General features: G+C 54.3%; 4 protein-coding genes across 4 annotated transcripts; 3 read left to right on the top strand and 1 right to left on the bottom strand.

Moving 5' to 3' along the window:
* Window positions 1–2,197: 2,197 nt before the first annotated feature.
* On the top strand, window positions 2,198–2,479 carry PG985_002882 (amino acid adenylation; the record flags this gene model as incomplete). Its single annotated transcript, XM_066822651.1, has 2 exons — window positions 2,198–2,281; window positions 2,309–2,479. The coding sequence occupies 2 exons, from the start codon at window positions 2,198–2,200 to the stop codon at window positions 2,477–2,479; spliced, it is 255 nt and encodes an 84-aa protein (XP_066690083.1).
* A 1,334-nt stretch (window positions 2,480–3,813) lies between these two features.
* On the top strand, window positions 3,814–6,017 carry PG985_002881 (uncharacterized protein; the record flags this gene model as incomplete). Its single annotated transcript, XM_066822650.1, has 4 exons — window positions 3,814–4,131; window positions 4,189–4,836; window positions 4,895–5,222; window positions 5,278–6,017. 4 exons carry the CDS (start codon window positions 3,814–3,816, stop codon window positions 6,015–6,017), a joined length of 2,034 nt encoding a protein of 677 aa, XP_066690082.1.
* Window positions 6,018–7,027: 1,010 nt separating this feature from the next.
* Window positions 7,028–8,879, top strand: PG985_002880 (alcohol acetyltransferase-domain-containing protein; the record flags this gene model as incomplete). Its single annotated transcript, XM_066822649.1, has 2 exons — window positions 7,028–7,668; window positions 7,742–8,879. The coding sequence occupies 2 exons, from the start codon at window positions 7,028–7,030 to the stop codon at window positions 8,877–8,879; spliced, it is 1,779 nt and encodes a 592-aa protein (XP_066690081.1).
* Window positions 8,880–8,956: 77 nt separating this feature from the next.
* Window positions 8,957–9,519, bottom strand: PG985_002879 (uncharacterized protein; the record flags this gene model as incomplete). The annotated part of the gene is made up of 2 exons (XM_066822648.1): window positions 8,957–9,001; window positions 9,208–9,519. 2 exons carry the CDS (start codon window positions 9,517–9,519, stop codon window positions 8,957–8,959), a joined length of 357 nt encoding a protein of 118 aa, XP_066690080.1.
* Window positions 9,520–12,377: the final 2,858 nt, after the last annotated feature.

The following is a 12,377-nucleotide window of genomic DNA, read 5'->3' as shown; positions in this document are numbered from 1 at the left end:
AGAAAGAGGAACGTGACCAAAACCAACAAGATGAGAACGTTGCGTCAGGTAGAAAACAGTGGAGGTGCCTGGTGTCAATTTACCGAGCAGCTGGATGCGATGCCAGGGGAGTAGCCTGCATTCGCCGGCCGACCTATGAACTGTTGGTTATTCGGACGTTAAAACGACAAAAGGGCGACTACTGTCATGTAACCATATGATGTCTAGGGTTGCAATGCTAATACGACAGTATATGTTCTCGTCATCGCCTCCTGTGGCATCAATCACATTCTTGCAGTGATATGGATTTCCTTTCATCTGCAGATGTTTTGTGAACTCTGCTAATGTTTCAGCCCAATGTCAGATCGTGATAACCCAGTAGGCACTCAGCAATGAGATGTACATATGAGATGTACACGTGGTGAATGTTACTGTCTTGTTGAAAAGCACGTAGTTGAGTGAAAGGGGAAGTGACTGGATAGGTGGTGTCAATATGGCCATCTTTCCCAGCTAACACTTGCTTCGGCTGCTATTTACTCTCTCGGCTGCATGACTGTGAGATCGACACTACCGCTGTTTTACTTGTGCTGATTCTCTCCCCAATCCAATGCGAAGAGACTGATCTGGCCTGGTTTAATCCTCATTGTGGTGTTCCACATCATGAGCTTCATCGTCACGCTGGCTTCTTGCCTGCCACACTGCCAGGCGAGAAAAAAGGCACACCAAGGCCAACATACTGCACGCGACGCTTGCACTGACCATTGCGCAAGGTACGTCGCCTCCAACGTCAACTTCCTAAAGACGCGTCCGCTTGAAAATTCCAGTCGCTGCTGGTCATCCGAGCCACCGTATGTGCGAGAGCACACAGACGTGTTCGAGTGCGATGAGACCGGAGGGGGCATCCACGGGTTCATCCGCGACTATATCCTTTGGAAACGTGACATGCACAATGCTAGAGTTGAGCTGACCACGAGTTTCGACAAGAACGTCATTGGCGCAAGAGAGCTGAGGTTGGTGCTCAACGTATTTGAGGAGAGCATACACTTTCTCTGCGGCGAGGACCAGTCTCTTTTTATCCGCCGACACTGTCATTCCCATCGCGCCAAACGCACTTGTGACTAAGGCAGTTGCCGACGGCATTTTCCCGTCCCTTGAGCCGCCTACTACCATGACTGAGGCAACCTCCGCGCTGCTCAGCCGTGTAAGTGGCCAAGTATCGCAGCTCCTGAAGACTGCATGGGTTAGCATATTTGATGTGGAAAAAGAAGAGTTCTCCTCGACCGATGACTTATTCCTCAAGGCAGGTACCTCGATCCGGGCCATGGAATTCGTCGCGGCTGACAGGGCTCTGAGAGTATCAATCATTGTCGCCAAGGTATTCCAGAACTCGTCTTCCCAGGCTCTGGCTCAAGTAGCAGCTTTGCAGAACTACGAAAGGAAAGGCAAATGTTTGTCATTCTCTTTATTGGGCCCACAGTACAGCAAGGACGAACTCATCAGGCTGGCAGTCAAATGTAATGCGGTATTCCAGCCCTTCTGAAATCGAGGACATCTTATTTACCACTCCTCTGCAAGTAGATTTCATGGAGCCTTCCGTCAGAAAGGCGGGCGCCTGGATGGATCAAGCTCAGGTACACCTCCCCATGTGACGTATCGATCAAGATGATGAAAGCCATCTGGACCAAAGTCCACGAACACTACCGCACGTTGCGCACTCCTCTTGTTCAATCCTCTCCCGGGGTCTGTTTCGGGGTCTACCAGGTAGTTACTAAGTCACCGCCTTGGTGGCTCGAGTTTGGTGATAGCTCGGCATTCATGAAAGCGGATCGTGAGATGACCATGAAGTATGGGGACGCTCCGACACGACACGCGATTGGCCCAGCCGCACTCGGTGGCGGCGGGCGGCGGATGATCTTTACAATACGTCACTTCATTCACGACTTCACGCCGGACAAGCTGATTCATGCTTTGAGTCGTGTAATGGACGGGCGCTGACTTCTCCTGGAGCCGACGAGTACGGCTTTCGCGAGGCACATTGCTTTTGTCGATGAGGCAGCAGCCAAGTCGTTCTGGCAACCGTATCTCTCAGGATACTCGGGCAAGGACGCATTTTCACCTCGGACAGACGCGCCGCCACGTGTTCCGCAGGCCGACCGCGCATTGAAGATCGGGGTCGAGCCTCCCACTCTCCCCCTCCGTCGAGTGGCCCTTCGTTACCATGCCTACTGTCATCTTGGGCGCGTGGGGGCTGGTAGTGGGCCATCACTCCGGCACGATGGAGGACGTCGCTTTTGGCACGCGAGTGTCTGGCAGGAGCGCGCCTGCGTAGTCCATCAAGGACACGTTGGAACCGGCCATCGCGCGCATCCCCGTGCGCGTCCAGATTCCTCGCGACCAATCGGTCGACAAGTTCCTGCAGCAGCTCCAGCTCGAGCAGTGGATGTCATGGCCTACGATGAGCATTGCCGGGCTGCCTGTCCGTTTCAGAACATGCTGGTGATCCAGTGAGCCAACGCAGAAATGGTCGATGAACTCGGACAATTGTTCGGGGTGTGCGAGCAGCTGTCCGACTACAAGTATTCCAACCGCTGGATACTTTTGGTAGATGCGTTTCCGTCGCTCACGAAAGATGCAGCTCAGCTGGTGGCTGGTGTTCTGCTACGATTCCGCTATTCTTAGCGACGGGCGCATCAAGGAAATGGCGCAGCGCTTGGAGCGGGCCATCGCTCTTCTGGCATCGTCCAAAGGCGGCATAGCCGGGACCATCGGGACAATAAGGTCGGATATAGATCTATAAGCTAGTCCGAAACCGAAGGGAAATGGATGAAGATGGGGGACGCATTGCGAAAAGGGAATGAGGCGGGTGGGTTACGCCGAGATATGTACTGCAAGTAGACATCTAGGTGTAGCTATCTGGAGGTTAGCGCCGCTGAGGCTAGCGGAGGGGACTGGGAAAGCGCAAGGTTGGCAGTTGGGCAAGCAGCAGGCAGGCAGGGTTGGTGGTTGACAAGGGCGCCACTGCAGAAGGTTGGCAGCTCGGAAGAGCAGTGAAGGCTGGTGAAGGGACTTGAGGGACTCCCTCTGTAGTGCCTCTGGGTGGGGGACCGACCCGTAGCTGTCAATCCGTGCACTGGTTCCTTCTTTCCCCCCCTCTTAGCTGGCAATCATGGGCAATCAGCAGTCAATCAAGCGCCGGGGGCGCGCATCAACTCCAGCAATGCGAGAACTCCAGTTATGGGGATCCCCAATCATGCAATGCACACACGATTGGGTCACGAATGAAACGGCCACAATCACCAAAATCATGTGGATTGGGCAGCAAAGTCAAGGGCTGGGGCGGCTGGCAAGAAGGGGGGGTATTGGGGAGTTGCCGGCCTTCTTCGGTTTACTGACGTTTGGATGGATAAGGTCTCAACCCAATAGATCGACCCAGTCGGCCAGTACATTGGTGCCTACATGGTGAAAATGGAGACGACAGGATGGGCCGGACGCGCCGGCGTCCACTTAGAACCCCGGCTTGCGATCAACGACACGTCCCAAATCTTCGATACCTCACCGCTTGACACGTTCCCAAGCCGGGCCCAAGCTTTACGATGAATGATTCCTCATCTCCAGGGCAATGGAGTCGATCGTTGCATTGGGTCTTTTTTTCTTTTACCTACCTGCGCTGGACGCTGGCGGGTATTTGTGAAGTTTCCAGCTACTGTCGTTACTCATTTTCCCTTTCTCAGGATTAGCAAGCAGGGGCGCCGCAGGAAGGAAAACTCGGCCATTTCGACAGCATACGGTCCCCAGTGTGGTAGCTGAAGCCGGGCACCTCGGTTTTCCGTCAGGATGTGGGCATGCGACGAATCCTTGCCCGTCATCCCGGCCCCAGATGTCGTCGGTTTGGGCGTACTGATCGCGTTTGTCGGCTCGAGCAGTTTGGCAGTCATAGGGTTGTTCGTTCAATACCTGTTTTTCTACAGCCCTCACCATGAGGTTTTGGCGGTGCCCGAGGGCGAGCGACCGTGGGCAACCACCAAGCGACCGAACCCCATTGACGCCGTCTTCCTATGGAGGTTCCGATTCGTGCTCCGCCAAATCGGCATCAAGTGCACGTGGATACGGACCTCGCAGGAGAAAAGTGGTTTGCAGGCCGCTTTGGACCAGGTTGGTGCCGAACTGTACCGTTCTACTCGACGACTCGCAAGCTGATTGGTGATGCAGTGCATATTAACCATGGCGGATACACAGCTAGGGATGGGCATTGCAATGCTCATCTATGGTTTTGTCTTGCTCTCTGCCGGATTGTCAGCGTACACCTGGTGGAACATCGTCGGACTAGTCTGGTTTTCGTTGATAACGAACCTCGTTGCGCACTCATACTTGCGCACCCACTACTCCGCGCAACCCGGAAAACGGCGGTGGAGGATGTGTCTGGTCATTGCTCTGCTTCTGGCCCTCATGGTTTCCATGATTCCGACAGCGCGGATGAGGACTGTCACCATGGCAGCTCCCGAGGATCAATCCCTGTTGCTCACGACAAGGGCAGTGTGCTACTTTCCCAAGCTGGGTGAGGGTCTGGACGTCAGTCGAGGTGATCGATCTTCAGCACTCGCGGGAGCATATGTCCTCGCATTACTGTGCCTTGTCTCGATCTCTTCCCTCCTGTTACGACTTTATGAGAAGCCTGGTAGTACGCTATACAGTTGGTGTCAGCAGTATCGGGGCGATATGCGGAAGCCACTCAGTGGGCACTTGATCGAATGCGTTCGCTGTGAGCACCGCTACTTGCTCCTCGCCGTGCGCCCTTATCTAGCCTTGTGGCTCGTCCTACGCGTCTATACGGACTTGCTGAACTCCATCTTGACAGAGGTAAGCTTCAATGGCAATATCCACTGTTTTGGCTAGGAGCTGACTAACAACACTGTAGCTTCTCTGCAGCGGAGCTCTGCTTGCTTGGGTAGTTCTCCGTTACTTTGCGATTCGTGCCATTGACACTTCGGTTGGGATAGAGTGGTCGTTGACTCAATTCATCGCTCTGGTTTTCTTCGCTGCTCCTTTGAAGGCGTTGGCGGATTTACTGTTCACGCCTAAACCGGCAGCACCATCGCTATCTGAGCCCAAGCCAGAGAAGCATAGTACCCCTGGATTCTCGTTGTTCGGCTGGCTGCGGTCAACCAAGCAGGTACAGGAGCAAAACGTCAACGAGGAGAGTGACGAGACGCAGTCTTTAGTCACGCCATCTATGCAGTTGGCAGGTTCGTAAATGTACTTCCTGAATTATCTGGTTCGGAATGTGCTAACATAATACAGCTGAAGCGGAGCATGCCAACGAACCGACCGGGCCGGCATTGGGAGATGTCGACACCGTAGAACACGCCGAGGATGTGGATGTGAGTTCCTTCAAAGACCTCTTCACGGGGCTGGAAGGGCAGATCTACTTCGGCACGCCGTGGTTTCCGGTAGCGCTACCAACGCTGGCTTTTGCCACGGTACTTTACATCGCCCTCCTTTTCGCATTGCCTCTGGTCAACGCCATGTTGCCGACAGAGATTGTGCGGCTGACGGGGATATGGTATCTCATATACCACCCCGCACTGATTCTCATCTTCTTCTTGAGCTGCATGGCGGTGGAGGAACGGACGAGGTCGAGCGAAAAGGCCCAAGCGACGTATCGAACCCTGGCGGCGGTAACGATGTTTCTCTCGGCTGTTGCGGTCATCGACACTATATTTGGACTGGGTGGAATACCCATGTCTTACATCGCGATGGGTGCGCTTGGGCTTTCGCTTCTGATCTATGTGCTCTATGGCTGTGTGACAGGACCCGGGCGTCTGGCCAAGGGCAAGGACCGCAGCAGCTATATGGGAGACGGCGACGTTGAAGATCAGCGAACGCCCTTGCTCGGGCCTAGACATGTTGCGCCGCCGCCCATTGTGCCGGTACGCACGTTTCCGGTTCGCAAGGCGATTCGCTACCACGGCCCTGCGAAGAGGGCACGGCCGGGCAAGTCTGGGCTCAGCAAGAGTTACAGCTACGGCACGATTTCATGAGGATTGAGTTACAAGCGACGATGCATGAGACTAACGGGGGTTTCGGGTTTTTTTGATTTGGTGTTTTGGACGAATCTCTTCTGTGGTATCATGAATGACTGGAATGACGAACGAACTCAAAAGCGAGCGCTGGATTTTTAGAGGGGACACCAAAAAGACCAAAGAAAGAGAAAAGAAAAGCAGACAAGAAGACTTGACTGCGCGCATTGCATATAGATTGGATACCCCAAATACGCACACATGAATTGAAATTACGCTGACGATTCTCCACCCTGTCTCAGTCTCACGTCCGGCCTGGACTCTGCACCGCGCAGGCTATTGGTGCTATTTAGCTTTCCGGTGTCTCTGCCGTCTTTTTCTTTTCGCCTATCTCAATATCGACCCCTGGAAAATGGCAGACGACACCGACGATACCGACGACACGGTTATACGCGTGCACGTGAAGAGTACAGGGAAACGGCTTACCAAAGCCGCCATGAGCATGTTACATTGATGGTTACTTAACCCCGGCTCGTCGCAAAGGCCTCCACACCCCCTCCGCTTAATAACCACGGGGCCCGACGGGGGCCGATCTGCCAGGAAGCAACGTCAATACAAACAGCGCAATCTAGACTGAGACAAAAGAAGACGCGGACGCGAAGATGGAATACCTAAACCCCCAAATGCTCCCATCTTTTACCTCTGTCGTCTAATTTACGACTTGCTGGAACCCATCCTTTGTCTTCTTCTGCCAGGCGGACGTTGAAGCCTAAGAGCCATTGAAAAGAGCAATTGCTATCCATATACAGCTTCCCGACCACCAACGACGACAATGTCGTGCTTCGGCCGCCGCAAAGGCGACGACAATGAGGCGATGCCCGCCGCCAGACCCGAGGTTCTGCGGCGACTAGGCGCACTGTAAACGCTCCCGTGTGATCCTCTCTCTCAGGAAATGAGCAATGATGAAAGAACTCGTTACTGACAAAGGAGTACGTGCCGTTTCTCTTAATAGGGAGGAATTTGAGAGTGCCATGCATTCTCTCAACGTCTACTACGGGTGCGCCTTGACGTGCCGATACGCGATCCCGGCGGCCTTCCGAGGAGAGGCCGAGGAGGACGCCCTGAGGGAGCACTTCGAGAAAGCCGTCGCCCTCGCGGTGCTCGACCACCCGCTGCTGCAGGTCGGCCTGGCCGACGAGAGCACCAAGGACCCCGTCTGGGTGCGCCTTGACCGCATTGACCTGGGCCACCACATCCAATGGCAGACCGTCCCCACGGACGTCGACGTCAAGTCGTCGAGGAGTAGTAGCGCCACTACTACTGCTACCGGCAGCATGATAGACGCCCTCCTGGAAGACATGATCAAGGCGCAGCACGACCTACCCTACCCGGACCTCGAGACCCGGCCGGGGTGGAAGATGGTGGTGGTTCGCGCGCCGGACCTGGACTACCTCGAGGCCTTCTTCGGCATAAACCACGCCAACGCCGACGGCGAGAGCGCCAAGTTCTTCCAGCAGACCCTGCTCGAGAAGCTCAACCTACTCGCAGCAGCAACCGTCTCTTCGTCGCCGGCCTTATCCAATCTTGACCTGCAGGAACACATCCTGACCCTGCCGGTTATGCCCGCGTCCAAATTCACGCCCGCGCACGAAGCCCTCGTCGACCTTCCCCTGTCGCCGGTCTGGGCCGTCTCCATCGCCCTCAAGCAGATGCTTCCCTCGTGGCTGCGCTCGCACCCCCTGAAGCCCCTGCCCTGGGGCGCCCCAGCGCCCCGTCCCCATCCGCACCGCGCTCCGGCTCGTGCACGTCGAGGCCGCGGCCCTGCAGCGCGTGCTCGAGGCCTGCCGGCGCCACGACACCACCCTCACGGGCCTCATTCAGGCCATGTCGGTCGTCTCGCTCGCCATGCGGACGCCGGCCGCGACGCCTCCCCAGAATGGCAACAGCGAGAAGCAGAAGAAGAAGAGACTCGCGCCCCTCATCCTCGGGACGCCCGTGTCCATGCACCGCTACATCCGCCCCGAGGCCTGCCCGAAGCCGCAGGACCGGGGGCGCGTCATGGTCAACTCGGTGACGTACTGCTTCCACCACTACCACGGCCAGCGCCTGGCAACCCTGTACGACCTCGCCGGGCGCGTGGTCCGCGACAACGCCGCCGCCGCCCAAGCCCACGACGAGGAGAAGCAGCAGGGTCCCGTCACCGCCGTGGGAGACGCCGATATCGAGACCAACGCCCTCCGTCTCGAGGACGCCCTCTGGGAGCAGGCGGCGCGCGTCCGCCGGCAGCTCGCGCGGAAGCTCGCTAAGGGGACTCGCAATGACTTGACGGGGCTGCTGCGGTTCATACCGGATTTCCGGGTCCGCATGGCGGAGGAGATGGCCGCGCAGGGGCCGCGCGACGTGACGCTTGAGGTGAGCAACTTGGGGGTGATTGACGGCAGCGGCAGCGGGGGCGGCGCCGTCGAGGTACAACCGGAGAAGGCGCCGCTGCAGCCGATCGTGAAGAACTGCTGTGGTAGCAGCACCAGCTCTGCTGCTGCTGCGGATGCGGAAAAGAAAGGAGGGGCTCCTCAAGACTCGGCGGTGGTTGTCGGCACCACCATTGGCGAGGAGGAACCAAGCAAGACACAGAGTCAGGAGAGCCGGACCGCGTGGACGATGGAACGGGCCATGTTCACGCAGAGCGGGATTCCGCACGGCGTGGCGCTGGTCGTGAGTCCCATCGCCGTCAAGGGGAAGGGGTTGACCATCGCGGTAAACTGGCAGGACGGGCTGGTCGACCAAGGAGTTGGGGCGGGACTGGCGGCCGACTTGGAGTCTTGGCTAGGGAGCCTGGGAAGGGGAGACCACGTTTCCTTCTCGGGTAGCCATGTCAAAGCCTGATGGTCATGTGCCGGGGCCTCTGTTTGATGAACGGTATTGCACGGAGCATATAGCAAGTAGCATGGCGTTTCGCGGTCTTAGTTATGGCGTTCTTCTGGATTTATGACAGTTCCTTTCGGTTCCTGTACAATAATCTAAGCATCAAAAATAAGGACGTGTCTGTTATCTTAACTGGTGCGGCAACGACATTCCAGAACCAAGCAAGTAATTGTTCACAAGATGTATTTACTTATGAGAACGAATTTTTAGCTATCCATAACTTTCTTCCGCCACCTCGAATTAAGGCCTTGCCACTCTGTACTTACCTGGTACCTACCTATTGACTTACCTTTTCATCGTGCTGATAAAAGCGCGCCCCCGATGGCGACTCAATAGCTTTCTCGGCCTCGTCAGATTGAGCGATCCAGTCGTCATTGCCTTTGCTATCATCATCATCCCAAATCCCTTCTCGGTTACCTGGGGTGGAAGAGGGCGCGTCAGTGACATTCTGGGGTCTCTTCCTTTCAATCTCGCCAGTAGCGAGCCTTTCCGGACTTCGATTCTCTTCCAGGCTTCGTAGTGCGTCCAGGCACTGGCGGCCTTCCTTCTCAACTCGTTCGGGTGAGGTGCATTTCTTTTGGGATTGAACGTGACCTTCCATGGCGATTGTAGCTGGATAGAGGTTTGATGATGCAAGAAGGAAGGTCTTTGTTCAACGAAGAGATGCGGAATTGGCTCGGTTTGGGACCGTCCAACTTTGATTGGAGCTGCAGGATGCGGTTCTCTAAAGTAGGGGCCGCCTCATATGCAATATTGAGCAAAGTCCTTTGTCTGTGTGTTCCAATGAGGGTTTATGCGTGTGTGATCCTATGGGGGCCTTGTTCTATTACAATAGCATGATATCTTTGTCTGAATCGCACAATGCCAACATCAGCAGGGTCAGACTCGTCAGGAAATTGCCATGGATTGTTTTGCGCTTCGAACGTATTATTCTATTATTATACATACAAGGAGTGGTTATTTGAACAAGATATAATACAACTAAGAAAATCTGGCCACCGGACAGAGTTGCTGCGCTAACTGATCGGTTGTCCAACCTAGCCTGTTTGAGCTCGAGTAATTATCAGTAAGGGTCCTTTGAATCAAGAAAGACAGGGACTATTTGGGACCAACCTGGAAGACACCGACGCTGGCTGTCTCAATCAAGCCGCAATCCATCCCAGGACCTGGACACCCGTCGCGAAGCTCAGGAGGGGCAACAACCCCTCCTCCCCGTTTCGACTATAAAATACGCATATAGCTGAGATCATTAGTATGACGGGCGTGGTGATAACCCTGATCTCAGATCTCGTATAAAGGCCCTCAAACGACCATCGGTAGTGCAAGTAGGCCAGGTTCAACATCAACACGGTAAGCCCGTAGTAGTTCCCCTGGTGGCTTGCCAGGTACTGTTGCGGGATATCTTTGGTAACGGCGAAATGTTGGAAGAGTTCCAACCCGTGTTGCTTTCGTAGGAGTTATCAGTACAACCTCATCCGTTTTATTTCTCGTTGACCCTTTGGGTAGCTGTCGAGAACAAGAGAGCAGAGGGTGCTGGCTGGCTTACAATATGGCCGGCGGCGAACACCACGTACCAGGCTGCAAGTGAGCGGAAGAGTATCTTACGGGATGGGCTAGACATGGCGAATGATTGACTGTTGTCTTTTGTGTTATGAATGGGAGCTGCTTCCCGGCTTCTCGGATGCCACGCGTGTACTTTATATCTCCATGACGACATGACTTATTATTGGGTTGGTGAGTCACGGTGGCATAAGCCCGGGAGTTTCCGGTGTGCATTGATGCCTCTATCGCAACCCGTGCCGAAGAAACCGGAGGATCGCGGAGTACAGTCAGCAATGATGTTAGTAAGAGCCCACAGGCATATAGGATCCACCGTAAACTGACTGATGATCCTTCGAAATACCCGTCATTCCCCGGAATAAATTCAAACCCCAACTGCTAATATCTACGAGCTTTTACGAATACACAGCCAAGTACTGGTTAAGCAATGGCTCCTTTGCAGCACTACCATGGCTGACAGAGATAGGGTCTACATTACGGGTTTTCATGGCACCCACACGGAACTAAACAGAACAGGTTTAGCCATGTAGAGACTAATACCTCATAGATGATTATAGAAGACTGAGCTGTGTAACTTCCATCTGTAGGCGGCGCATCAATCCCTGATTCTTTTGTCCGGCTCCACGTTTTGAAATATTTTTTAGGATCGGAAAGCTTCTGGAGTTATGTTTCTTTACAAACAAAGCATATGTTGTAACTAGCACACTCGCGTTGTACAACTTGGACACGCCCTACGGCAAATGGAGTTGGTCAGACAGAGTCTACAACGCCGGCCTTGGTTCCCAGAGCACTCCTGAATTTGATTATGACATCGATATGGACTTTGCACGGACCCATGACAGAAACCACACCACCATATTGCCTTTTCACATGAGCTTATCAATCGTAACAAGACCTGCATTCCTTGGCCGGCTCAGTAGGATTCGGTGCCATAGATGCAAGACTCGATTCTATTTGTGTTCCGCTGGTATCAGGTGGGCTCAGTCTGGCTGAGTAGGATTCACTGGCAAATTTGTATTGGATTTTAGCTGGTTGCTGCCTACATGGTGGTCTCTCTCTCCGACAGGTTGCGGGTGGGTTGGTGGCTACGTGTATGAGCTACAACGAATTCCAATGGCCTATTGAAATCAGGCGACAACAAGGACAATCCAGGCGTAATCCAGTCCTGAGATCGACTGTAATTGTGATTGCAAATGAGACTTTGTTCGGGCTGGTTCCAAGCTGTAACTGGTATCAGGTGGATTCGCTTGGGACCGTTCCAACCCGTCCAGCAACGTCCCTCCTAAACCCATGTTCGGAAGCGGCAAACAGGGCAGACACCAAATTGGAAGCTGATATCCAGCAGTTGCTATTAAAAATGTAGTCAGGAGAGAAAGACAGGTTACTTTCAATCGGTAGCTTGAAAGCCCCAAATTGGCTACGGCGTAGAAGTTAGTTTGCCTGATTCGCGGCGTTGACGAGCTAGGCGTCCCATCTTGGCCAAAGTGGGATCACAAAAAGAAAAGTAAGAAAAAAAAAATCAACAGGTGGTGGGCTTGTCGATGTCTGCAACACCTGTAAGTTATTGATGCATCCGATGGTGTGGGGAGAAGTCCGGTACGGAGTTTGAATCCGAGGACGTCCCCACGGTGCGGATTTTACTATGGACATAAGTCAACGAAGTGTATCAAAGACCTTATCCACGACCGCGGCTCGAACCCGAGGTGGATAAGTCAACGAAGTGTATCAAAGACCTCCAGCTCGGTGCAGAACCATCTGTTTTACCACCCGGCCACCTGTTGATGAAGAGCAGCTCAATTGGGCTATTTGAGTACCCCCAAAGCTCCCCCAAAGCTCCCCCAAAGCCGAGTTCCCCTCCACCCCTCTGTGGGATGCACCACGGGGCAGTCACTGGGTGAT

This window comes from Apiospora marii (assembly GCF_038362585.1).
Source record: "Apiospora marii strain CBS 49790 chromosome Unknown utg000002l_segment0_segment0, whole genome shotgun sequence".
NCBI classification, from domain to species: domain Eukaryota; kingdom Fungi; phylum Ascomycota; class Sordariomycetes; order Amphisphaeriales; family Apiosporaceae; genus Apiospora; species Apiospora marii.
The sequence above is the reverse complement of the archived record's forward strand: the minus strand, read 5'-3'. Positions and strand labels throughout refer to the sequence as shown.